This window comes from Gopherus flavomarginatus, chromosome 6 (assembly GCF_025201925.1).
Source record: "Gopherus flavomarginatus isolate rGopFla2 chromosome 6, rGopFla2.mat.asm, whole genome shotgun sequence".
Taxonomy (NCBI): domain Eukaryota; kingdom Metazoa; phylum Chordata; order Testudines; family Testudinidae; genus Gopherus; species Gopherus flavomarginatus.
Window position 1 is genome coordinate 95,691,740 of NC_066622.1, and position 25,373 is coordinate 95,717,112.

A 25,373-nucleotide genomic window follows, 5' to 3' on the forward strand; every position below is an offset into this window, starting at 1 on the left:
TATACATAGAATATGATGGGGGCTAATTTAGCTACAACGAGTCAGGAAAAAGATCTTGGAGTTATCGTGGACAGTTCTCTGAAGATGTCCACGCAGTGTGCAGAGGCGGTCAAAAAAGCAAACAAGATGTTAGGAATCCTTAAAAAGGGGATAGAGAATAAGACTGAGAATATATTATTGCTCTTATATAAATTCATGATACGCCCACATCTCGAATACTGTGTACAGATGTGGTCTCCTCACCTCAAAAAAGATATACTGGCACTAGAAAAGGTTCAGAAAAGGGCAACTAAAATGATTAGAGGTTTGGAGAGGGTCCCATATGAGGAAAGATTAAAGAGGCTAGGACTCTTCAGCTTGGAAAAGAGGAGACTAAGGAGGGATATGATAGAGGTATATAAAATCATGAGTGATGATGAGAAAGTGGATAAGGAAAAGTTATTTACTTATTCCCATAATACAAGAACTAGGGGGTCACCAAATGAAATTAATGGGCAGCAGGTTTAAAACAAATAAAAGAAAGTTCTTCTTCACGCAGCGCCCAGTCAACTTGTGGAACTCCTTACCAGAGGAGATTATGAAGGCTAGGACTATAACAGCATTTAAAAGAGAACTGGATAAACTCATGGTGGCTAAGTCCATAAATGGCTGTTTGCCAGGATGGGTAAGGAATGGTGTCCCTAGCCTCTGTTCATCAGAGGACGGAGATGGATGGCAGGAGAGAGATCACTTGATCGTTGCCTGTTAGGTTCACTCCCTCTGGGGCACCTGGCATTGGCCACTGTCGGTAGACAGATACTGGGCTAGATGGACCTTTGGTCTGACCCGGTACAGCCATTCTTATGTTCACAGGTAGACTTTCTTACCTAGGCTCAGCCCCTGTTTCTTCCTCACCCCCATTCAGCTTAGTTACTTTGTTTCTTCAGGTGTTTTCAGCAGTCTTCCTTCTTGGGTAGGGAGGCAGTGGAGAAGAACCTAGATTAACTCACTCCCCAGCCTTAAATAGGATTTGCATATGGCAGGAATCCTTTGTTTCCCAGTTTTACTTCCACCCCCTTCTAATGGAAAAATTCCAGCAGTCCAAGATGGTGTCCAGTACCAGGTGACATCACATGACCTTGCAGTGTCAAAGCAGCATCCCAGGAAACTTCTCAGGAAGGAGGGAGATTAGCATCTTCAGAGTCCTATTGTCCTTCCTAATGGCCCATCTGGGCTGATTGCATATTGTCTGGTGGGCGTTCTCCAAGTGTAAACACAGTTGTAATTGTAACATAGTTAATATTCCTAACTTCAGGTACAGAAATTATACATGCTTACAAATAGGATAATCCTATTCAGTAAATCATAACCTTTCCACTGATACCTAACATGATGTGTCTTGCATAAAACATTGTGACATTCCGCTCTGGTGTTATCTGGACCGGTGATCTGTTAGGTCATTCCAATCCTAGACTCTGGGAGCCAGCCTTACCCTGCTCTGCTGTGAGAACCTCCACTTCTGGGCTATTCAGCTCTGGCATGTAAGCTGCTCCTTAGATTGTGCAACCGATTGACACTAGCCAATATCTTTGGTCCCAGACACAATCCTTGGAACCTCAGTCTTGCAGTGTCCAGTTATGCCTGCTGGATGCTGCAAGCTTATATGAGTTTGTCAATTTAACAAAGAAATTGATATGTACCATGCTTGTTATCCCAAAGGGAGTCTCTGACACACTTCAGATCAAATGGACTGCTTCAGGTAGACTAAACAAACAGATTTATTAACTACAAAGATAAATTTTAAGTGCTTATAAGTCAAAACATAACAAGTCAGATTTGGTCAAATGAAAATAAAAGCAACATGCATTCTAAGCTGAACTTAACGCTTTCAATGTCCTTACAAACTTAGATGCGTCTTACCACAGGCTGGCTGGTTGCTCTTCAGCCAGGCTCTCCCCTTTGATCAGCGCTTCAGTTGCTTGATGTGGTGTCTGTAGATGCAGGTGGAAGAGAGAGAGAGCATGGCAAATTTCTCTCCCTTTTATCATGCCCTTTCTTCCACCTTGGCTTTGCCCCCCCACCTTCAGAGTCAGGTGAGCATTACCTCATCGCAGACTCAAACTGATCAAAGGAATGGGGTATGACTCACTCAGTCCAACAGATCCTTTTGTTGCTGCCTAGGCCAGCGTCCTTTGTTCCTGTGAGGCTGGGTTTGTCCCATACCTGCCCTGATGAGGTGTGAACTGCCTCTCTGCTCTTCGAGAGTTTTTCCTGGGCTTGCTTTAAGCTATGAGGATACGTTTTCAGCCTCATGACTATATACATGAAATTATAACCTATATCATTACTGTAACAACAATGTTCAGTGCATCGTGAGCCTTCCGAAGACATACGACATGACAAACTTTGCATTGAATACTACAAAATCATATTATAAGGATGAATATTGGGGTGCAGGGTGTTCCCTCGAGGCACTGTGTTACAAATATATCTTAGTTATGCCATATTCATATAATATCTCTATGAAGAATATGGGCTATAGGGTCACAGAGGGTTTGTGCACATCCCCTCTTCATGGGTGTGCGGGGAGCAATCAGCAAAATCTTTTGTCCACTGATGTTCCACAATAGTTTGTCTAGTCTCAGTAGGCCTTTTGTTGGGCAGATGACACCTCTTGTGGTAAACTAGTATTTCATGCTTGGTAATGCTTCTCTCCTGACTGAGTGGGATGGGAGGTTTCTAGTTTCATAGCAAACACTATTATAGTTACAAAGCAAACACTTAAATATTACCTTATAACAGGGATGGCCAAACTGGCTCATGAGTTACATGTGGTTCTTTTACCATTAAAGTGTGGCTCACAGAGCCTCCTACTCCCCTCCTGTTCTCCATCTACCTGACTGGGTAGGGGAACTCGGGACCTCTGCCTTGCAGTGGGGTGGTGAGGTAGGGGTTTCTTCCCAATGGGGAGGAGGGTCTTGGGGCTTCAGCAGGAGTGGGATAAAGTCCTGTGCTCTGTCAGGTGCTTCCTGCAGAGCCGAAGCCCTGAGTCCTGGCAAGTGTGCCTCGGCTCTTGGACTTCTGAAGATTGTCATATGCAGCTTGGAGGATCAGTAAGTTTGGCCACCTCGTCTTATAAAATGGTAACATATTACAAGTGAGAGTAATGCATGCAACAATTCACGAGCATTTCATAAAGTCCAAACATGTTCTTATCAACTTAACATCTATTTTAACAATGCTAGCACACAGGTGCGCCGGACTGATTTCCAGTTACTCATTTGTCAGGGTTCGGTGACTCCTTGGAATGAGCAGGCATCTAGTCTGCCAGTGTCACAAACATTACTTTTGTCTTGTGTGGGTGTCACAGCAGCTTACTGAATAGTACTAGTAGTTGGATCTTGCTAAAGTTGGTTTGTTTTTTTTTTTTTAACTTAAAAGAAAAAGTGGTGCTAATGATGTTTTATGAGTTGGTCTGGTGGCCTGGTAAGCTATAGTCTACATAAATACATGGAGTTTTTTACCTTCCCTCTTGAACAAGATGGCTGCACACTTACTATGAGGGTGGAGGCAAAAACACCTTATGTTGCTCAAAAGAAAAACACTCTTCTACTTTACTGACATGGCTCAGTGTTAACACCCAAGGGAGGTATGTTTAACTCTACTCATCTGGAAGTTGGCTCAAAAGTGAGCACTTTCCAGAATGGTTGGAAAAGAGTACAGCAGCTTAGAGTACCGGTCATCATGAAGACAACTCGAATAGAATGTTGTCCATATTTTATGTATCTGAAGCATCACAAGAGTACATGGGGAAAATTTGTCCTGAATCAACATGCCACTTTAGGATTTTAGATACCAAGGTCATAAAACAGATCATTGGTTTTTTTTAAGATTCTGAAGACAATCCCCAGACATTGCTGTTTTCTGCAACTTGCCCACATTGGGTATATGATGTGGCTAAGAAATACATGAAATCCAGATATGAACAGGTTGACCTCATCGGGAAGAGGACTCAGAAAGCTGCTGTGACTGTAGAAGTAAGTAACTTGGCTAGTGTGGCATATTTTTAGTTCCTTTTTCTGTTTTTCCATGTTACGTATACTTTATTATGGTATGAATTTGAAAATACATCACAAATATATCTTTGTTATTGGTGTAACTTGGAAATATAGTTTGAAATGTAATACTCTTTTGGTACAGAAGTTATTACAGCTACTCAAACTATTTTTTGTAAATGTGAAATGTCTATATTTTCTCCTGAAATAGCTGGTGATCTTACTTGTGGCTAAAGCAAAGTTAGTTATTTAACACCATTCTCTGTTGTTAACCTTTGCTATTTCTGGTCTTAGCATGTACTTTTACTTTTGACCTTCACCTTTGAAGCAGTAGGCTTATTAAATTAGAAATCACCTAGTCTTCTGGCTGGAAGTATCTGCTTTCACAGTGCCACTTCAAACACTGCAAGGTGTGCCACCCTATTGAAGACACTCTTTGATATGTATTCAGTTACCACAGTGCTGGACACAGTATGAGCACTTAAATATTAAAAACAAACTAGTTAAATTGTTCTTTACTTGACAAAGTAGACACTTCCATTTAAATAGTTTACCCTGAAAATTATTTTTGACTGGTCAGTACGGCACAATATGGTTTCTTCAGTAGGACTGAAAAATGCCAAAATCCATTGTCACAAAGAATTGACTTTAATTAAACCATTATCTTCAAAATATGGATTGTTTTTATGTAACTTTCCATAAAGCTCTAGTAAATATCTATATCTATATATAAAACAAATAAAATATGGGCAGGGGGGTGGAATTATGTATACCTGACTCTACTTCGTGAAAGATCAGCTCATTGTTGGTTTCTCTCTGTGGGGGAACTTGTTTGGAACAAATCTAATTTTTCATCCTATGACCACACCTTCTTATTCTGTTTTTTTCTAATCATACTGGGCAAAACAGATCTATGCATTTGATTGCTTTGACATATTTTAATAGTATGTCTAATCTAATTCTGTGTAATCTGAACATATTCCTCAAAGGATAACATCTTTGTACTTATATTGGAGTCTACATTTTCAAATAGATTCTAAATATTTTTAAAACTTGACTTTATTTAAGGTTTTTTTTCTGCCAGCTAAATGGTAGAATATTTCTTCAACAGCATTTGGCTATAGAGTGTCACTGGTCTCAAAAAGAAGCAGTTATTGGAGATGTCATACAGGTTTACAGTGGCAGTTATGGACGGACCATAGTCTTTTGTGAGACCAAAAAGGAAGCAAATGAACTGGCCCTGAATAATTCTATTAAACAGGTATGCCGTCTTAGTTATTTTGCAAGGTAGTATGTTGTTTATCAACATGGGGCTGGCATCAGACACATGCTTACTAAATCTGCAAGAGCGTAACGTTCTTTCTATGGGGACAAGGCAAAATTGGGCAGGAGGTAACTGAACTATCATGTGGTTTCAGAATTTTGATATAACTACCAAGATCAGCCAAGAGTCTACAGCCAGGGTGGGCAAACTATGGCCCCGTGGGTCAGGGGCTGCACCAACGACTTGGCCATGCTCTGGCGCTCCAGCCGGGGTGCTGGGTTGGAGGCTGCCCCACACTGCTCCGGCCAGGGCGCTGGGTTGGAGGCTGTCCCACTCCCGTTCCTGCACTCCAATGGGAGCTGCAGGGGTGGTGCTGTGTGCAGAGCCACCTGGCCACGCCTCCACATAGGAGCTGAAGAAGGGATATATCACTGCTTCTGGGAGCCACTTGAAGTAAGCGCCACTTGGAGCCTGTACCCCTGAGCCTCTCCCCACGCCCCTGCCCCCCTGATCCCCCTCCTGCTCTCCAAACCCCTTGATCCCAGCCTGGAGCACCCTCCTACACACCAAACTCCTCATCCCTAGCCCCACCCCAGAGCCCGCACCGCAACCCCAATTTTGTGATCATTCATGGCCTGCCATACAATTTCTAGTCCCTGGCCAAAAATGTAACCCATCCCTGGTCTACAGCATTGTAGTCTTAAATGTTGGATTCCCCTATGGTGCTGAAGAGTCTTTCTTAGAGGTTACCATACGGGTTGCCAGCATCCACAGCTGAGCTCCTCATGCTCCAAAGTGAGAGTATAAAGGGAAGAATTGTCCTGCCCCTCCTTTGGTTCTTTCTTAACTTCGGTGGTCAGAGCATTTGTGTTCCTTGTCAACAAAAGCTTTTGTACCTAGTGGCACTCCTTTTTGTCACCTGATGCTTACAATTTTTATTTGACTTTGTTGTATTTTAAATAAAAAATTTTTGTTCTTAATCTTTTTTTTTTTTTTTTTTTTTTTTTTTCCAGTCAGCAGGGCATCCATGCCCCACCTGGTACTGAGGGAGCATATGCCAAGGTTCCCAGATTTTAAAACTTGCTCGGGTTGCAGAAAGCTTGTGCTTGTCAGTGACCTTTATTTGTGCAGTCTCAAGTGCTTTCAAGATCAGGACAAAGAAGCTAATGGATGGACATCTCCATTACATTGTGAAGGTGGCTGGCATTAGACCAGTATTGGAACCTTATTGATCATCAAGTGAAGTTTTTCTACTCTCTCTTGCAGTGCTTCCTTGGTTTGTCCTACAGACAGGAGCCCTAGGAGACACCTGTATGTGGTGCTGTTGTCTTTGAGGCCTAAGACTTCCTGGTCTCAGAAATAGAAGAAAAAGTCGGCATCAGGCTATTCAAAGTCTGTTACATGGGACTTCTCTACGGATGGATGCTCTGGTACCAATGGTGGAGTGTGCCCTTTGGCTCCCTACTGCCCAATACTGGCTAATACAGAGATACTTGAGCCATCAACTCTGGTGCCCTCCCAGAGACCATCGAGACTGGCTCCCTTGGTTGCAACCAAGGGAGTTGTTCCTGGTCGCAGTGGGACAGCAGCCTATGTCCGTACTGATTAAACCAGAGGTTAATGTCACGGCATAGGCACCAACTTCCACTGTTCCCAGTGGGTGCTCGGCACCCCCTGGCCCCGCCATCGCCCTGCCCTCATCCCACCCCCTTTCCCCAAGTCCCCTCCCCTGCCCTGCCTTTTCTCGCCTCCTCCCCTGAGCGCACTGCGTCCCCACTCCTCCCCCGTTCCTCCTGGAAAGTCCTAAGCAGGAAGCGCTGGGAGGTAGGCAGCTTGGCTGCCAGTGGGTGCAGAGCACCCACTAATTTTTCCCTGTGGGTGCTCCAGCCTCAGAGCACCCACGGAGTCGGTACCTATGTGCCACAACCAGGGACTTATTATGTCTGTCAGTACTACAGTCACTGTTGCTTCAGGGCAAAGTTCCCTGTCAAGGACTAGTGCAGTTCTCAAGACCGTTTGTACTAGAATGCTCTGTTTTGGAGCCACCAGCTTCAGGCTTGGTATTGGCTCCTTCCTTCTGGTTTGGTGCCAGATCCTCCACACTGCATATTACCAGCAGCTAGGAAGCCATCCATGCTTCACTTGATACCATGCCCCTGATGCAAATATAAATTGAGGTCACAGAAGACCCTTCCTGGTATCATGCCACACTGCCTTTTGGAATTCCCAGATTCTTCGTCAAGCTTTGAGGTAGGCTTTCTGGGTATTGACAGAGAGTTCAGATCTTTCCTCCTGAACTCATTCCTGCACTCACTGGCATGGGTTCAAGAAGACTTCAACCACAGATTGGGACGTTTGGGCCAGTCATGACTAGGCCCCGGTGCTTCCAGTATCTAGATTACACACACACACACACCCTTCTCTTACTGGTTTTGAGACTCCCGACATGGTTGGTAGTGATAAGCCTTTGTATGTTCAAGCTCAGGACTTGCCTCACCTTGCTCCAGAGCTGGAGCCTGCCCCAGTACTACAGGATCAACCTTGGGAGCAATCTCCAGTGCCTCCCCTTTAGACATCCTCCTCCTCATCTGAAGAGGCTCTGATACCAGAGGCATCATCCCTGCTGTGACTTTAAGACATCAGGAGCTTCCCAGGAGAGCAGCAGCTTCCCTGGGCATCCAAGCTGAGCTAGTGGAAGAGAATACATGTGAGCTGATCAACAGTCTCTACTAACTGTAGCAGGAAAGGCAGCCCTGCCTGTCAATGAAGCCATTTTACAGGCAGCTGAAACCTTCTGGCAAACCATTTCTCCATTCCAGTTGTGACCAAACAAATGGAACCGTAAATGCCAGGTTTCATCCCAGCAGTTTGAATGTTTTTTTATTTACATTCCACATGTGGCTCTTTAGTTGTGGCCATGATGAATGAGAGGAGCCAGTAGAGCTGGGCTAAGGCTACACCTCATACCCCTTTCCCACCCCCACCCCCCGAAAACACAAGTGCCAAAAAGCTCATCATTTCTGGTAGGAAAAACTTATCCTATGGCAAGTGTGCAACTCTGTGTTGCCAGTTACCCTGCTGTTTGTCTCATTCCTGTTAATTTTCCTTAATTAGCATTTGACTAGTATGCTAATAGACTTCTATTGTAAGATATACAGTGGTAACCTAGGGAGATAGGTGTCTCCCATCTCCTGTCTGAAGGAGTCTGTCTCCACTGGATGACCTGCCTTTAACTACAAGGCTTTATACCAGAGGTGGGCAAACTACAGCCCATGGAAGCTAGTCCGCAGCCCCTCCCCCACCTCACCTCGCTGCCAGCACTCTGGCCCACTGCTCTTGCTGAGCAGCATGGGCGGTGTGGCTGGTTACAGCGGGGCTGCAAGCTTTTGCTGCTCTGAGCAGCATGATATGGGGGCGGGAGGTTGGATAAGGGGCAGAGGGTCCCCAGGGGCAGTAAGAGAGCAAGGGATGGTTGGATAGGGCACAGGTTTGGGGGGGGGGCAGTCAGGGGACAGGGAGCAGGGGGAGTTGAATAGAGGGTGGGGGGCAGTTGGGGCGGGGGTCCCAGGAGGGGGCGGTCAGGGGACAAGGAGCGGGGGCGTCGGATGGGTCGGGGGTTCTGAGGGGAGCAGTCGGGGGGCAGGAAGTGGGAGGAGGTGAATGGGGGCAGGAGCCAGGCTGTTTGGGGAGGCACAGCCTTCCCTCCCCAGCCCTCCATACAGTTTTGGAATGCCGATGTCACCCTTGGGCCAAAAAGTTTGCCCACCCCTGCCTTATCTGCATAATTTCCAGTGTATATGTGCATATGTCTTTACATATTATCTGTGCGTACATTTTTCAAAGATTATGATGACCAATGTGTCACAGACTTATGTGACAGTCCTTGGTGAACTAGAATGTAAATACCAGACCCAGGGGTCCTTCTAACCCTTATGCATCCCTGTGCCCTCTCCCAGCTGGCATCAAGAGGTCCTTGAGTCAGTGGGTACATCTGGTGACTATTTGAGTGATCCAGCCTCGCATAGACAGAGTGAGTGAAATTAGTCTTACTATCACAACCAAATTTCTGAAAGGTCTAGATAGATAGTTAGGTTCCTGGCAAGTAGAAACACCTTCTTGAGATTACAGTTTAGCATTATCTGCTTTGTTGGACACTCCTTTTGTGCTTTTAGCATTGTGCACACTTCTACACGTGGTAGGTAGTTTTCTTAGTAGCCATTGTTTCTACTAGGAGAGTGCATTGGTCACTGATGTGCCATACACACCTACAAGGACAATGTTCAACTTAGACCACATCTAAATTTCTCTTGCAAGTAGTATCTAATTTCTATCTGAATCGACTGTATAGCTGCCAGTTTTCTTCCCAAAGCCACAAGGAGTGAAGACTTCCCCTGCCTGGATGTTCATTGAGATCTGGCTTTTCACTTGGAATAGACAAAGCCCTTTTGAGTTTCTTATGCAGTGTATGAAAGTTCAATCAGTCACTGTTCAGACTCTTATGCTGTTAGAGGGAGCCTCCTGATGAACTCATGGCATGCTCAACCAGAGCACATTTTGGCCTCGGCAGCAATTGTGGCACATGTTCTGGTTATAGTCATATGTAGGGTGGCAGAGTGGTCTTCTGTTCATATATTCACCAGATATTATGTGTTGTCTGCCACATTGAGTGAAGATACAACTGTAGGGACAGTGGTCCTGCAGTCAAGTCATCCACTGCCTGGGTAACACTTGGGAGTCACCTACAGTGTAATAGACGTATGCAAGTACTTGAATTAAAAACAGTTACCTTGTAACTGTTGTTTGAGATGTCACATATATTCATTATACAACCCACCCTTCTTCTCTGCACTGGATTCTACCAATGGCTTCCAGTGTGAAGAAGCTGAAAGAGGAGTTCTGCAGGTTATGCTCTGAAGTCAGAGTATGAGGAACCTGGCAGTGGACGGGGCTGCCACTATGCATACCAGTAAGGAAAATTCTGACACTGGTGCACAGGCCATGCACATACGTACATCTGCAACACATTTCGAAGAAGATGAGTAATCTCTTTTGTGACAACAATGAAGGTTCTGATATATCTTTTGGAAGGTGATTTGTAGTCATGGGAGTTACTCTGGCAGCAGTTCATAGTGTGGTTAACGTACTATGACACTAGCACAGTGACTGGCTGGGATGCACCTCTTGTAAGAAGTGTCAGTTACTAGGGGTTGCTTCTGTTTTGTTACTTTAGTTATTAATTACTAGGGGTTATTACATTCATTAGTTATTAATTACTAAGGTTTTATTACATTCATTATGAACTGTTTTATGAGGAATTTGAAATTAGCTTAATTTAAATCTGTATTGGGGCATGAAAAAAGGGGGGTTCTCAGACTTTCTAGAGTCACAGAATAGAGGTCTTCAGTTCTTATTTCTAAGTCTGCAGAGAACTGAATATAGTTGATTTTAGTGCTGATACTAGCATTTGAGATAGTGGTGCATCAGCAAATCACCCTAACATTAGTGATGAGTGCTTGTATTGCAGTAAATCCCTTGGTGGTAAATATCATCCTAGTACAACTCCAATCTGCATGGTATTGATTTTAATAATTGATTCAATCAGATCCATTACAGCATGAATAGAAAGTAGTATGGCATTCTACTTTTTGGGGGGAACTGAGACACTTTTACCTGCCACAACTGTGTTCAGGAGTGTTTTTCTCCTGCACTATTAGATGACCTCACTAACAACTAAACCTGAGCATGGAGCCTTTTCCTGCATTCTGTTAGTGATATCACCTGTTGCATGGGAAATGCAGAACTCTGATCTTGGCAGGTAGAAGAAAAAATATTTTCAGCTGTTTTTGTTTTAGTATCTTAATATATCAGCTTGCTGGAGGAATACATACCCATACCCTCTACAAAGCAGCATCAATCTGAAATGTAATCATTTTTAAAGAATTTAGGTCCTATAGTGGTCCCTGAGTCCTTATCCAATTTGTGGTTTATAATCTTTCTCTGTTCCTGTATGGAAGACAACAAAAAGAAAAACTGAGGCTACGTCTACACTTAAAAACACGGACGCAGCACAGCATTGGGGCTGTGTCACTGTAGAGCTTCAGTGTAGATACTTACTACAGTGATGAGAGGGTTCTTCGGTCAATGTAGTAAATCTGTCCCCCTAAGAGGTGGTAGCTAGTTTGGTGGAAAAATTCTTCCATTGACCTAGTGCTGTTTATGTGGGGATTTAGCTGACTGTTGCTCAGCAGTGTCGATTTTTCACACCCCTGAGCGATGTAGCTGGATCAGTGTAACCTTCTGGTGTAGACCAGCCCTGACTATGCATAAAATGCTTTCAAGTGCACAAAATAAAGAAACAATATTCTCTAATCTTTCAGTTATATTAATTTTGGGTGTTTGTAATAATAAGTAAAGAAACTTTCAGGCACATGTGTGGGTGTCTAAAAGATGATTATTTTTAAACTCCTTTTTTTAGTCATTTTTAAAAAATCATTTTATCCTTTAAGAATTACTGGTACTTTTGCCCTTGCTTCTTTTGACGGGAGCATAGGCTGTGTATCTTTCTAACAAAAGGCAGCTAAATGACATTGATGATATAGTGGCACAATAGTGTGACTAGAACTGCGTTAGAGGTAGCTTTTATGTTTTATTTTGGGACGTCAACAAAGCCTGTTGGATAGAGCACTGGATTGGAAGCTGGGACAGGGTTATAGATCTAGCTCTGACACTGACTCTGTGTGGCTGTGGCAAGATACCTGTTGCTTCCATATCCTAATCTGTAAAATGGGAATAATGCTTTCCTACTTCTTTGTAAAGCAGTTTGGGCTATAAGGGTAAAAAGCACTGTATAGAAAGCTAAGTATTGAGATAATTTTTTGCCATGTAAACTAAAATATTTCAGTTTTTCAGTATCCTTCCTGTAGCGTAGTGCCTTTTATACACTGTCATAATAATCTTGTTTTACAGGATTGCCAGTCACTGCATGGTGACATTCCTCAGAATCAAAGGGAGATAACATTGAAAGGTTTTAGAAATGGAGTGTTTAAAGTTCTGGTTGCAACTAATGTAGCTGCCCGCGGTTTAGATATCCCTGAAGTTGACCTGGTTGTACAAAGTTCACCACCGAAGGTAGGAGATGGGTATATTGTGTGTCTTTTGTAATATATACAGTAGTCCTCTATTTGTTTTCATGTGATCGATAAAGTAACATTTAAATAGTGGTATTCACCACACACACAGTTCTTATTATAGTTTTGCTGTAAGGAAGCTTATAGTAACCAGAGGTAGTCTCCTGATCAGAATACAACTTAGGATGCATCAGTTGTAGACTCCATGGTACCTTTTAGAGGTGTTTCCTTTTAAAATGCCTTCTGATGAGCTCTGGCAAGGCTCTAGTTCTGTTTGATATATTAACTGTTGAGCAAAGTTGACTAAAATCCTGCCCTCCAAAGCAGTGTGTGGTGGTAAATTTGAAAAGAATTTGGAGAGGCAGTAGAATGGAATGGCTACCAAGAGCAACATAATTGGGTGGGAAGAAGAGCCCAATGGAGAGAGAGAACCCTGAATGAAGTTAAGCGAATACAGACAAGACCTAGGTTTATTCAGCTTAGCTGGGGACATGCTGATTTCTCATCCTGTACACTGTGGTAAGTGTGATGTGTGGTATTTAGCTACATGTAGTTGCACAAGAGCAAATTGAAACCTTTGCTTGAATTCCCTATGATGATAGAAGCATAGTAGCACATACTTGTCCTAGGCTTGTAACTTAAGCTCTGAGCAATATTTAACCTAGGTTGATGGGTATTTTTTTTTACCTAGTTTGACTTTAAAAAAAAATTAATTAATTTCTCAGATACAATTTATTATAATATATCTCCAAACACTAATGTAATAGCTTCCATGGACCTTTGTGAATTGACTAACTACAAAAGTAATAAAGGTATTTTTCTTGAAGGATGTGGAGTCATATATTCATCGTTCTGGGCGCACAGGCCGAGCTGGACGGACTGGGATGTGTGTCTGTTTTTATCAGCGAAAGGAAGAAAGTCAGCTAAGACATGTGGAACAAAAAGCAGTACAGTATCATTTTAGTCATGTGCACTTTATGTATGTAGTGTGTTAGGATAGCTCATAAAATCCTGCAATCCATACACTATTTGATAATCAGATTGTTATGAAGCGTAAAGTGAGCACTACCCTCTAACTGAAGTGTAGTTGGTTTTCCCTTTTTCCTTTTACTGGATAATCACTTGTCACCCACCTACACCAAAATTTGATGATTTTAAACTCTATGGAATCATTGAATTGAATTTCTAATACATTGTCGTTTTGTTTACCTGGAACGTCTGCAGGCATGGAGCCCCTTGGCTCCCTGTGGACGCGGTTTGGTGTTCCCAGCCAATGGGAGCTGCGGGAAGTGGTGCGCTACTTCCTGCAGCTCCTATTGGCTGGGAACAGCAAACCGCGACCACAGGGAACCAAGGGGCTCCATGCCTACAGACATTCCAGGTAAACAGAATGTCCAGGCCTGCTTGTGGCTTACGCTAACGGGCCAGGAGCCAAAGTTTGCCAACCCCTGAAATATAGGGTCAGTTTATGAAAGGGTCATACAGTTTTTTGCTATTTTTACCGAACCATCTTGGGGAGTCAGCTTATAAACAAACGGGCTAATGAACGAGTATATAGGGTAAATGTTATGCTTTTGTTTCAAGTTTCACAAGACTCTGAGCACTTAGTTTATGTCTGCATTGCAAAAAACATGTGTTCTTAATTCAGATTATCTGGCCCAAATTAGCTAACTTGAGTTTAAATTGTAGTGAAAACACAACAACTTGGCTTTTAATTGAGGTAGCAGCTTGGGTTCAAGACAATATGAGAGCCTGTGGTTGAACTCAAGCTGCTAACCCAAGTTAAATGCCAACCTGTTGTGTCTTCACTGAAATTTAAACCCAGGTTTGGCTAACCTAAGTTAGGTTATCTAAGTTAAGAATTGACTTTTTTTTTTCTTCTTCAGTGCAGACATATCTGCTGAGTTAAGGGTGAAACTTCTTGACATAAAGGCTGTGTAATAGCATATACTTCACTAAAGTAAATTTTAAGTTTGACATTTTAATTTACAGTTTTGTTTAGAACTTCTGTTTTTGTTCATGGGGAATCTTTTCATGAGATTTCAAAATAGACAAAGCGAGTAGTTAGACATGAAATAGGTGATTTTGATATCAAAATCAGTCTTTGACTGGTAAAGAAGCTTATATTTGTGTGTCCATGCAAGAAACACTTGGCATTGCTTTTAGTTCTTGCATACTGACAGTGTGAGGTGATTACCTTCCTTAAACAGCTAACAACCTGTGATATGTAGTTAAGACAAACTTTTTTTTAATAAAGCTAGAATATCGTATTTGTTAACTGTTCTATTTGCTCTTTTAAAAATAAAAACCCAGCTCTTGAACGCCATTTTTCCTTTAACCATGTTTAAGTAAAGAGAACATTTGATTAAATCACCCTAATAGCGATGGACTTGAGAATTTTTGTATGTCAGTGCCACTTGATGAAATTATGTTCAAGGGAGGGTGCCTGCTCAGTTTAGATTCAACAGAAGCACACATTTTAAAAAGCTTCCAGGGGAAATAGTTTCCTTCTTTTCAGGGAACATCATTTCCCTGTAGTCACCTTAACCAAACATTGCAACATCCTTGAAAATTAGTGAAATAGATTAAACTGATTGGGAAAAAAAGTGAAATAGACTAGCCAATTTTCACGGGTAAGCTGAGTGAAATAGTGAAAAATAATTGCCAAAATGAGTATTTTAATCTAAATTGTTACTAGTACAGTAGAGCATCCTGTCTCTCTAAATATTAATTTTAACCCAACAGTGTCTCCTTAATTAGGTTCTAAGCATGTTTAGTCCAAGGAATTCACATAGGAAACTTTAGGCCAGGCTAACCTCCATGTCAGAGTGCTTTGTAAAAAATGTGCACAATATATAGTTTTGTCAACTATTCCGTTGAAAAGGAAAAGGAAATTTAAGGGTAAATGCTTATTGAACTGAATTCCAGCATTAGTTGGCTATAATACAGTTCTTAAACAGTCTGTAAACTTCCTATTCTTCCGTTTTCTCTTAATTGCAGGGAATTACATTTAAGCGTGTAGGTGTTCCTACCGCAACAGATATAATAAAGGCTTCCAGCAAAGATGCCATCAGGTACGTTCAGTGACCCTTGATCTTGTCATCATATCATTCTCATTTATAATAACTCTTTGGATTATCTCTTGCCATACATTTGTCTGAGATGACCATGAAATAAATTGTTCATGGATATCAGTTGATCAGGTTTTGGTCTCTTGCAATTTCTCATCTATCCCATAGCTCCCAGATTCCAGTGTCTAAATTTTGCCTTTTGCCAAGTAACGTTCTTGCTTTTAAATATTTAGGTGTTTGGATTCTGTTCCTCAAACTGCCATTGACTATTTCAAAGAGTCAGCTCAGGGGCTGATAGAGGAAAAGGGGGCAGTTGAAGCTCTGGCTGCAGCACTAGCCCATATTTCTGGGGCTACTTCCATTGAACAGCGTTCCTTGCTCAACTCAGATGTGGTAAGAATATTTAGTTTATTTTTGTCAAAATCTTGGATTTCAAATATCTGAATGTGAGCATGTTTGGTATAATTTACATGAAGCTACAGTCTAACTAGAAGAAATATAATTTCCTGAACACATTTGGTGGTTATAGACAAGCTTGTTCTCCCATAATAAGACTGACTTCTGACACTAGCATGAACTGCTTGTAATTCCCCATTCATGGAATAGAAATAGCTGATTAGTACAGGTAGTTTACATATAGAGGAAGTTTGGGGTCCTTTGTCAGTAGAGACTGTAATTTCCTCTAAGGCAGGTAGAATTCTGAACACTCACATTATGTGTACAAGCTTTGTTCCTACCATTATTTAATGGTAACTATCTGACCCAATTACAATCCCTTTTCTAATCTTTTATTATGGAAAATACTTTGGTGAGAACTCTGAATCTATATAGCTTAGATCTTCTAGATTCTTGTCATTGTCCTGGTTTTGAACTTGGTCATAGCATTGAAATTTCAGTGGTGGTGTTCCTCCTAGCCATGGATAAAGATCAGGTGTCGTCTGACTTACTAGATCAGCTGCATTAGATATTTTAATTGAGGTGTAGACTTGATTGCAGACACAGGGCTGCCATGAGGTGGCTTCATTCTTTCTTCATAGATCCCAGCATAGTTTCCTGTAACTTCTGCTGCAGAGATCTCATCTTACTAACTTCCTGTTTATTGGTGTTAAAAGGTCATGGAAGGGGGCCTGGATAAAAGTGTTTTCAGCACACGTGTGCTCTTTCTCACTCTGTCATCTAACCCAAGGGGTGCAGTTACTGGGTTGTTTATATATATATATATATATATATATATATATATATATATATATATATATATAGTAGTGATTAGGGCCTGGATGCTAGTTTAACCTCAATCCAGAGAAAACTGAGGTAATCAGAGGTTGGTTGGGGGAAGTAACCAGGCAGGGCCGGCTTTAGGAAGTGCGGGGCCCAATTCGAACACTTGCGGCGGGGCCCTGGCAGGGATAACTTAAAAAGAAAAAAGTGTAAAAAAAAAAAGCCTTCCATTTCTTCCATGTATTATTTACTTTCCATAACTATATAAATAATAAAATTGTATATTATGTACATTGCATCATATATGCTGTTGATTGGTTATTAATGACTGCCGTTTCACATGTGTGGGTCCCCGCCACTCCCTGGGGGGGTGCACATGTGTGGGTTCCCGCTGCTTCCTTCCCTCCTCATTGAAGCAGGTGTGCAGGTTACTGGCCTGGGAACTGCAGGGCAGCAGTGGACATGGGGCTGGTTCGAGGCAGGGCAGGGGCTGACTGGAGGTAGGGTCTGGCTGCAGGCAGGGCAAGGGGTGCGGGGCTGGCTGGAGACAGGGGAGTGTGGGGCGGGCTGGCTTCAGGCAGGGCCACAGGGGGGTGCAGCAGGGGTTGGCAGGGCTGGAGACAGGAGTATGAGACTGGCTGGCTTCAGGCAGGGGGTTGCAGCAGGGGTTGGCTGGAGACAGGGCAGGGGGTTTGGTAGGGGCTGGCTGCGGGCAGGGGGTGCAGAGCTGGCTGCAGGCAGTGGGGGGCGGGGCTGGTGCGGGCAGGGCAGGGGGTGCAGCAGAGGCAGCTGGAGCCCCAGCCCTTTAAAAAGCCCCCAAGCCCCCCGCTATCCCAGGGCTCTGGGGGCTATTTAAAGGGCCCGGGACTCCCTTGCTTCTACCCCCCCCCCGGACCTTTTAAATAGCTGTGGGAGTCCTGGGAAATGCATGGGGGCGGTGGGGCTCCAGCGGCTATTTAAAGGACTGGGGTGGCAGAGGCAACTGGAGCCCTGGCCCTTTAAATAGCCCCCAGAGCCCCCTGCTACCGCAGGGCTCTGGGGGCTATTTAAAGGGCCCGGAGCTCCAGCCAGGGGCTCGGTGCTTGCCGCGCTCCAGCCGGAGCTCCAGCCAGGAAAGCGGGGCCGCAGGGCTTGCGACGCTCCGGCTGGAGCTCTAGCCAGGGCCACGGGACTTACCGTGCTCCGGCCGAAGCTCCAGCCGGGGCCGCGGGGCTTGTCGCGCTCCGGCCGAAGCTCCAGCCGGGGCCGCTTGGCTTGTCGCTCTCCTGCTGGCGCTTTGGTCAGGGGAGCGGGGCCATGGAAGACCCCGGAGCAGACCGCAGCCAGGGTAAGTAAAACAATTTAAAAGATGCCTAAAGCGCGGGGCCCTTTTAGGCGCGGGGCCCGATTCCCAGGAATCGGGCGAATTGGCCTAAAGCCGGCCCTGTAACCAGGGGTTATGGTGCAGATTATATTGACCTCTCTGAGTGATTAGCAAATAATACAAGTTCACTATGAAGGTCATCTTATGCTTCCAACTGCTATTACATGAGCCTACAGTAGCAGTGGCTGGGACCATCTGGGTCTAATTGGGAAGTTGATGCTTTTACTTGGATGCACATGTTACTACTGATGAGACTGCAGCACTGTGCTTTGTAGGGCTACACCTTAAACAACTCAAACTAAGGCTATGTCTATACTACAGACTTCTGCTGGCATAGATGTGTTGGTCATGGGTGTGAATAGGTGTGATCCCTGACTGACATAGCTGTGCCATCAGAAGACTCTAGTGTAAATGCAGCTATACTTGCAAAGCTGGATTTTTACCAGAAAAACTATGGTACAAAACACAAGTTTGCCAGTATAGCTGTGTCCGCATTAGGAGTGCTTTATTGGTATATGTCATAACTATAAAGGGAAGGGTAACAACCCTCCTGTATACAATACTATAAAATCCTTCCTAGTGAGAGGCTCCAAAATCCTTTTACCTGTAAAGGGTTAAGAAGCTCAGGTAACCTGGCTGACACCTGACCCAAAGGACCAATAAGGGGACAAGATACTTTGATATCTTGGCGGGGAGAGAGGCTTTAGTTTTGTGCTCTTTGTTTTGGTGGTGTTCGCTCTTGGGACTAAGAGGGACCAGACATCAATCCATGTTCTCCAAATCTTTCTGAACAAGTTTCTCTCATTTCAAACTTGTAAGTAACAGCCAGACAAGGCGTATTAGTTTATCTTTGTTTTCTCAAGTTGTGAATGTTCCCTTTGCTAGAGGGAGGTTTATCCCTGTTTTGTTGTAACTTTGGCTAGAGGAGGTTCCTCTGGGCTCTTTGAATCTGATTACTCTGTGAAGATATTTTCTGTCCTGATTTTACAGAGATGATTTTTACCTTTTCCTTTTATTAAAATCCTTCTTTTAGGAATCTGACTGATTTTTCCATTGTCCAAAGACCCAGAGGGTTGGGTCTTTAATCTCTTTGTAACCAATTGGTTAGGATATTATTCTCAAGCCTCCCTAGGAAAGGGGGTGTAAGGGCTTGGTGGGATATTTTGGGGGAAGAGGAACTCCAAGTTGTCCTTTCCCTGTTTCTTGTTAAATCACTTGGTGGTGGCAGCATACCAGGTTTTACCTAAGCTGGTAGAAATAAGTTTAGGGGGTCTTTCATGTGGGTCCCCACATCTGTACCCTAGAGTTCAGAGTGCGGAAGGAACCCTGACAGTATAGCATTCCAATAAAGCACTGCTAATATAAACCTAGCCTGAAACTGGGGTAAAAGGCAGCCACACACTTAAGTGAGTGTCTTGCTGTGAGCACATAGTTCTAATGCTCTGGAATCTGCATTGGCTGACTTAGTTTCCAGCTGGAATTTCAGATATTGGTTGTGACTATAAAGCCCTAAATACCTCATCTGCCTACTTGGGAACCATCTGTCTCCCTATGCAATACTACCACAATTGCCATCACCTGATTGAGCTATCCTAGCATTTGAATCAGCTCCTGGTAGCTGCTGACTGTCCTCTGACTTTGGAGTTCACATCCCTCTGTGGCCCAAAATAGCACATGCTATATCTTTGGGGACATGCTACAAAACTGACTTGAGTGGACATCTGAGGCTTGCTTGATTCAAGTGTGGAATTATTTAGGGAAATTAAGGTTTTATGAGAAGGGGATATTTAGTGGGGTTGTATGGACTCTGTTAAGGTGTGGATCATCTGCCATTTTAACTGGACTGTGTATTTAATTCTGTCAGGGTTTTTTTTTTATTTCAATATAAAATATACAAAAGATATTACTATTTCCGGTTTTTTATATAGAATCTTTCAGTTTCCTTACATTCAACAGCCTCTCTGCATTGCTTCTGGCAATACAAACTTTACAGACGTGATAGTGAAGCTGGAAGTGTTACATATGTATTAATGCACCAAAATGTCATGTCTGTCCACCATCTGTTTGTCTTCAAATCTACATATTTGCCCTCTAATAACCTTTTATAAATTCTGAATATGCAGATTCATTAGATGCATGCTGATCAGTATTCAGGGAATGTATTGAGGTTATTCCTTTTTACTCTGAGCATGTATTGCCTTTTTATCCTTCAGGGATTTGTAACAATGACATTGCAATGCTCAGAAGAGATAAACAACATAAGCTATGCCTGGCGAGGACTAAGAGAACAGCTGGGTTATGAAATAGATAGGAAAGTGAACAGAATGTGTCTTCTCAAGGGAAAAATGGTAAGATGCAACAATCAGTCTTTATAGTTTTGCTTACTATACTCTTAAGTTTATAGATGTGTCTTCTTAAAAGGCAGGAGAGACTTATTCCCTCTACAGTTCGAGGCCTGATTGTCAAGTCACCCTTTCTCTGGCTGAGGAGGGGCTGGACATAGTAATCTTTGATCTAATAATGCAGCAGTTTATAGTCAGTGGGGTCACTACAGTGCCACAAGATACTCTGTTGAACTGAAATGTTGAGGGAGGGGCTTAATTTAATTTCAATGTAAATATCCAGACAAGTAAACCACTAAATGTAGTGGACACCGGCATAAGTACAGACTCCATGGGTGCTTCAGGGCTGGAGCATCCATGGAATAAAATTAACGAGTGCTTAGCATGCATGGGTAGCCAAGCTATTACCCCGCCAACTCCCTCCCCAGTGCCTCCCGTCCACCAGGGGCCCCGCTGATCAACTCCTCCCTCCAAGCACCTCCTGCACGCCACGGAGTAGCTGTTCCGGGGAATGCAGGAGGCACAGGGAGGGAGGCGGAGGAGCAGGGATAGGGCATGCTCAGGGGAAGAGATGGGGTGGGGCCTTGGGAGAAGGGCAGAGTGGGGGTGGAGCCTGGGGTGGGGGCTTGGGCAGAGGGTGGGATCAAGAATTCCCCCTGGTAGAGAGGAAGTCAGTGCCTATGAACACTGGTACTGTGCTTAGTGCTCATAGTAAATATCAGATAAATGGCTTTTATTGAGGGGACGCTGTCAATTTTGATATCATACATCTGTCAATCTTTTATTAAAAGTAACACCTAAAAGTGAAAGACTAGAGAAACGTTTTTTTAATCTCTTCAGGTTTATTTTGTGTGCTTGACAATGCTGTAGAGCAAGTAGGCATTTTTACCATTTCATCTTTATAATCAGTTTTCCCTGTGTGTATGGGTCACACAGCAATAGGAGAGAAGTACTTTTTTGAAAGGAAAATATTGTAAAGCCACAAATTGTGAGGATGACTTGGGTAGATATAAAACCAACTTTTTGTAGGCTAATCCATTTATAAAGATTGATTTCAAGGAAGAATAAAATTATAGACCAAATCACTATATTTTTTTCATTTTCATAAGTCTTTCTTAGTTTAACTTCACCCTTCCATTCAGCGTTTAGAATACAGTTGTATGATAATGCATTGGCATTTAGAAACTGTTTTTAAAGAAAAATCCTCTCCTACTGACTCCTGAGATAAGTATGGAGTCAGTATTATTTCCTTCAAAAATATAACTTTCAGAAAGCAGGGCTTCTAAATATTGTCAGAATTTCATACATGGTTCACCAACTATTTTTTTCTTGGTAAGTAATTTCCAGTTCTAAAATCCCTTTTCAGGACACTTATGGCACTAGAGCTTTCTACTGTCAATTCTAAACTGGATTGCTCTAGTTCAGTGTCCCCAAACTTTTCAGGGTCACACACACCCCTTACTTCATCCATGCCCCACTCCCAGCCAGGGCAAGAGCAGAGCTGCAATCCTGGTGGGAGAGAGGGGATGAGTAAGGAGACTGGGGCCACAGGTGAGGGCGGGGCCAGGAGCGGAGCTGGATGGTGCTTCCTGCCCTGCCCTGCGTGGGGGCTGGCCTGTGCCCCAGCCATGCCCCCACCAAACAGTTCTCTGTGTGCCCCCCTAAGGGGGCGCACCCCACAGTTTGGGGACCTCTGCTCTAGTTCTTTGTCTTTGTAAACTGTGAATTTTTGTGATAGTATTTGTGGTGTTACCTTCACTGATCTTGTGACCTACTGTTTTAGGATCCTTTCTTCCCTGACTGAAATAAACATTTAATGAAGTTTACATTCTACATTTGAATATTTTAAATCCACAGTAAACGTATACATCTATCTGCTTAGCTCAAATGTTCCTTGTCGAAAAGAATTGACAATCTGAGCCACTGGAGACAGTGGACAACATTTTAGGAAAGGAAGAATAATATTGGTGAGAAGTAAGAAAATATGTATGGAAAGAAGTGGCTCTGCAGGAAAGAGAAAATGTTATCTAGGGAAGAATTAATGAAGAACATGATGTAAAAGCTGCTGTGCTGAACTGCTTAATTCCTGTGAAATAGTTTGAGATCTTGGATGAAAGGCACTATAGTTGTGAAAAACATTGTGCTGCTCCATGTGTCAGTTTTTTTCCAAAGGTAAAATTGCTTTAGCTCGCAAATATTAAGCAAGTTAAACTTGACATCAGAAAGTAAAAGTTCACAGATGTCTTTCATTAAACTATGTCTCTATTACCTAAAGGTTGTGTACCTTAACAAATACTTCAGTGTTACCTGAAATTATGGATTACAAGGTCTAGATTTTCTGGTATCCACTTGAAACTTTTTTTTTTTTTTTTTTTTTTAGGGTGTGTGTTTTGATATTCCTGCAGTGGATCTTAGACAAATACAGGTATTCTCTTTATTTCAGTAATTCTTAATTTATGGTAGGGGTTCCCAAACATTTTCATAGTGTAGACCATCTTGTGGATCCCCTCACCTCCCTGTCACTGCTGGCAGACTGAACTCTGTAGCCAGAACCAGTTCTTACCATTACATCAAAAGCAGTTCCCTGTCATAACTTCATTTTGCCCCAAATCAAAATGGATTTCCTCCACAAATGATTTCTTAATCCAGTTTTTCTTTTGTCAGAATTGGGTTCTCATCACTTCAACTTATATTCATTTCCTTCCCACTTCTACCTATTGCCCCACAACGTTTTTCACAAACTAAAATGGAATTCTCTTAATGCTTCCAGATCAACAACTTAGTCAGTTTTCCCTATTTGCAACTAAGGTTTTTCTTGCTCTTCTCCAAAAACAAATTCCTGCCAATCAAATCTACTGTAATTATTGCTCCTTTGGGGGCCTGGTTTTCCAATTTTTAGGGTTCCCACTCCAGCCATTCCTTGCCCCATGCAGAGGTCCCCCAGTCTTCCTACCTTCATTCAGGATTGTGCCCCCAGTGCTTTCCTACTCCCAACCTCAGCACTGACTCAGACTAGAGTCCTAAAGTGGTGGCAAGTCCTGGTCCAGAGGTGGGTGTTGAGGGTGTTGGTGGCTCTTCCAGCTCCCTTTATAGCTTCACTCCTGTTTCAGGAGAGGGGGAAGGGATGCCACCTCTACTTTTGAGACTGCTCTATAACTCCTTACTGGCAGCTCCCACTTCATGCTGAGGCATCCATTCCTGGCTGGATCTACACTCAAGGCAATAGAACTATCTCCGGTTTCTCCAGTGCCTGACTAGTAGTGGTCCAGAGTCCTCAAAACGGGAACTTCTACTTTGTAGGACCCCAAGGGTTCCTTGATGGCATGTGCTTGTATTATTTATTTCATGTGTACTTTAAGTGGCTGTCTTTATGTACACTTTCATTTTTATAATTGAGACCTAGAGGTTTGTGATTTGTTTAACTCATAACTGTTTGTTTTCATAAAATCTGGAATCAGATGTTTCCTATGCTTCATATTTTATTTTTAATTCCAGTCCAAACTTTTTAGTTATTTTTTAAATACTAGTTTGTATTTGCTACTAAGTAGTTTTTCCTTGTTTGTGCTCAATTTTGCAGTTGCACAATTTTATAAAGCTGTAAAATGTACTGTATTTGCTTTCTTGCAAGTTTTGTCTGCATGTCAAGCTCTTAAATGTATAAAGTTCAAATACATATTTAACTTTGTTTTTTACCAGGGAAAATGGCAGGATTCAAAACACTGGCATCTGACTGTGGCAACTCAATTACCTGAGTTGGCAGAAACCCAGCGAGAAGGAGGCAGAGGGTTCTACGACTCCAGGAATGGGAGGCGAGGTGACAGCTTTAATAGAAACAGATTCAGAAATAGAGACCAGAAACGAAGTTTTGACTGAGCATTTGATCGCTAGCTCTGACAATAAAATTTGCAGAAATTGGACTAAAATACTTTTATCTACATTAAAAGATGTCATGTTCATTATATGTTTGTGCCACTTGCAAAATCTGTCATTCAAAATTTGTTTTTCCAGTATTGCTAGGGATGGCTGTATACAGGACCATTTCACAGAGCAGTTTAATTTATTTTTAAAAAATGCTTTGTTATCTTCCCCACAGCTATGTTTAAAGAATATTCATGAGCCTCCTCCACAGAACCTTGTTTCAGGATGTCTTTTGCAATCAGAAATCTGACTTGGGCTTACTACACAGTATATATCAAAATCTCCATTTGAATTGGTCTCCAGTGGTGACTGAAACCTGTCCATTTTCCAAAATAATTAAAATACTATTTCTACATGGTCATTTGTACATAGTGAAGTGATTGTTGGATGAATGGTATATGTTGCTTCAGTTAGAGAGTGAGTGGGATGTAACCTTGATTCAGTTCCCGTACACGTGCACTATGATAGAACGCAATCATGTAACTAAATACTATTTTTTCCACAAGGTCCTTGCCTCAATCAATATACAAAATCTTTGCTCCACTAGACATGAATCAGAGTTATGTAGTAAGTGAAGCTGTTGTCTGTAGGCCTCTTGCCTCATTTATGGTAGAAGTCAAAATATACATAGTAAATGAAGCGAGGGATTGCAGGAAAAGAAGAGTGTCTCATGATTGAGGCAGTTCAGTGCTGCATTGGCTAAGTGTATTTTATTCTCTCTGCTATAGAATTCATCTATGATGGGCAAGTCGTTTACATTTTCACAGCTGGTCACTGATTGTGTTCCTCATGTTCTGGGTTTTGATGAGAGGCATGGGGCCAGATTTGCAGAAGTGCTGAGAGATCACAGTTGTAACTAAAATCAATTAGTGTTGTAAAAGTACTAAGAACTATGAAAAAATCAGGCCCTGCCATCTTAAGTTAGCCACCCAAACTTAGTGGGCACTTGATAATTTCGGCCTTATTCTCTCCTCAGTTTCCCATCTGTAAAATGGTGGTAAATACCATCACCTGCTTTCACAGATGTGTTGTGAAG

At 42.7% G+C, this 25,373-nt stretch overlaps 1 protein-coding gene across 3 annotated transcripts in view; it reads left to right on the forward strand.

Moving 5' to 3' along the window:
* LOC127053931 (nucleolar RNA helicase 2-like) overlaps window positions 1–25,373 on the forward strand; it is a 46,154-nt gene that overhangs the window by 16,781 nt on the left and 4,000 nt on the right. For 2 of the 3 annotated variants that reach the window (XM_050959396.1, XM_050959398.1), the window contains 9 exons: window positions 3,871–4,016; window positions 5,146–5,295; window positions 12,265–12,426; window positions 13,253–13,372; window positions 15,426–15,499; window positions 15,730–15,889; window positions 20,291–20,425; window positions 22,800–22,844; window positions 24,116–24,233. In XM_050959396.1, coding sequence (XP_050815353.1) covers window positions 3,871–4,016; window positions 5,146–5,295; window positions 12,265–12,426; window positions 13,253–13,372; window positions 15,426–15,499; window positions 15,730–15,889; window positions 20,291–20,425; window positions 22,800–22,844; window positions 24,116–24,233 — 1,110 coding nt within the window. The remainder of the gene's footprint in view (window positions 1–3,870; window positions 4,017–5,145; window positions 5,296–12,264; window positions 12,427–13,252; window positions 13,373–15,425; window positions 15,500–15,729; window positions 15,890–20,290; window positions 20,426–22,799; window positions 22,845–24,115; window positions 24,234–25,373) is intronic. The other variant, XM_050959397.1, reaches the window with a different exon arrangement.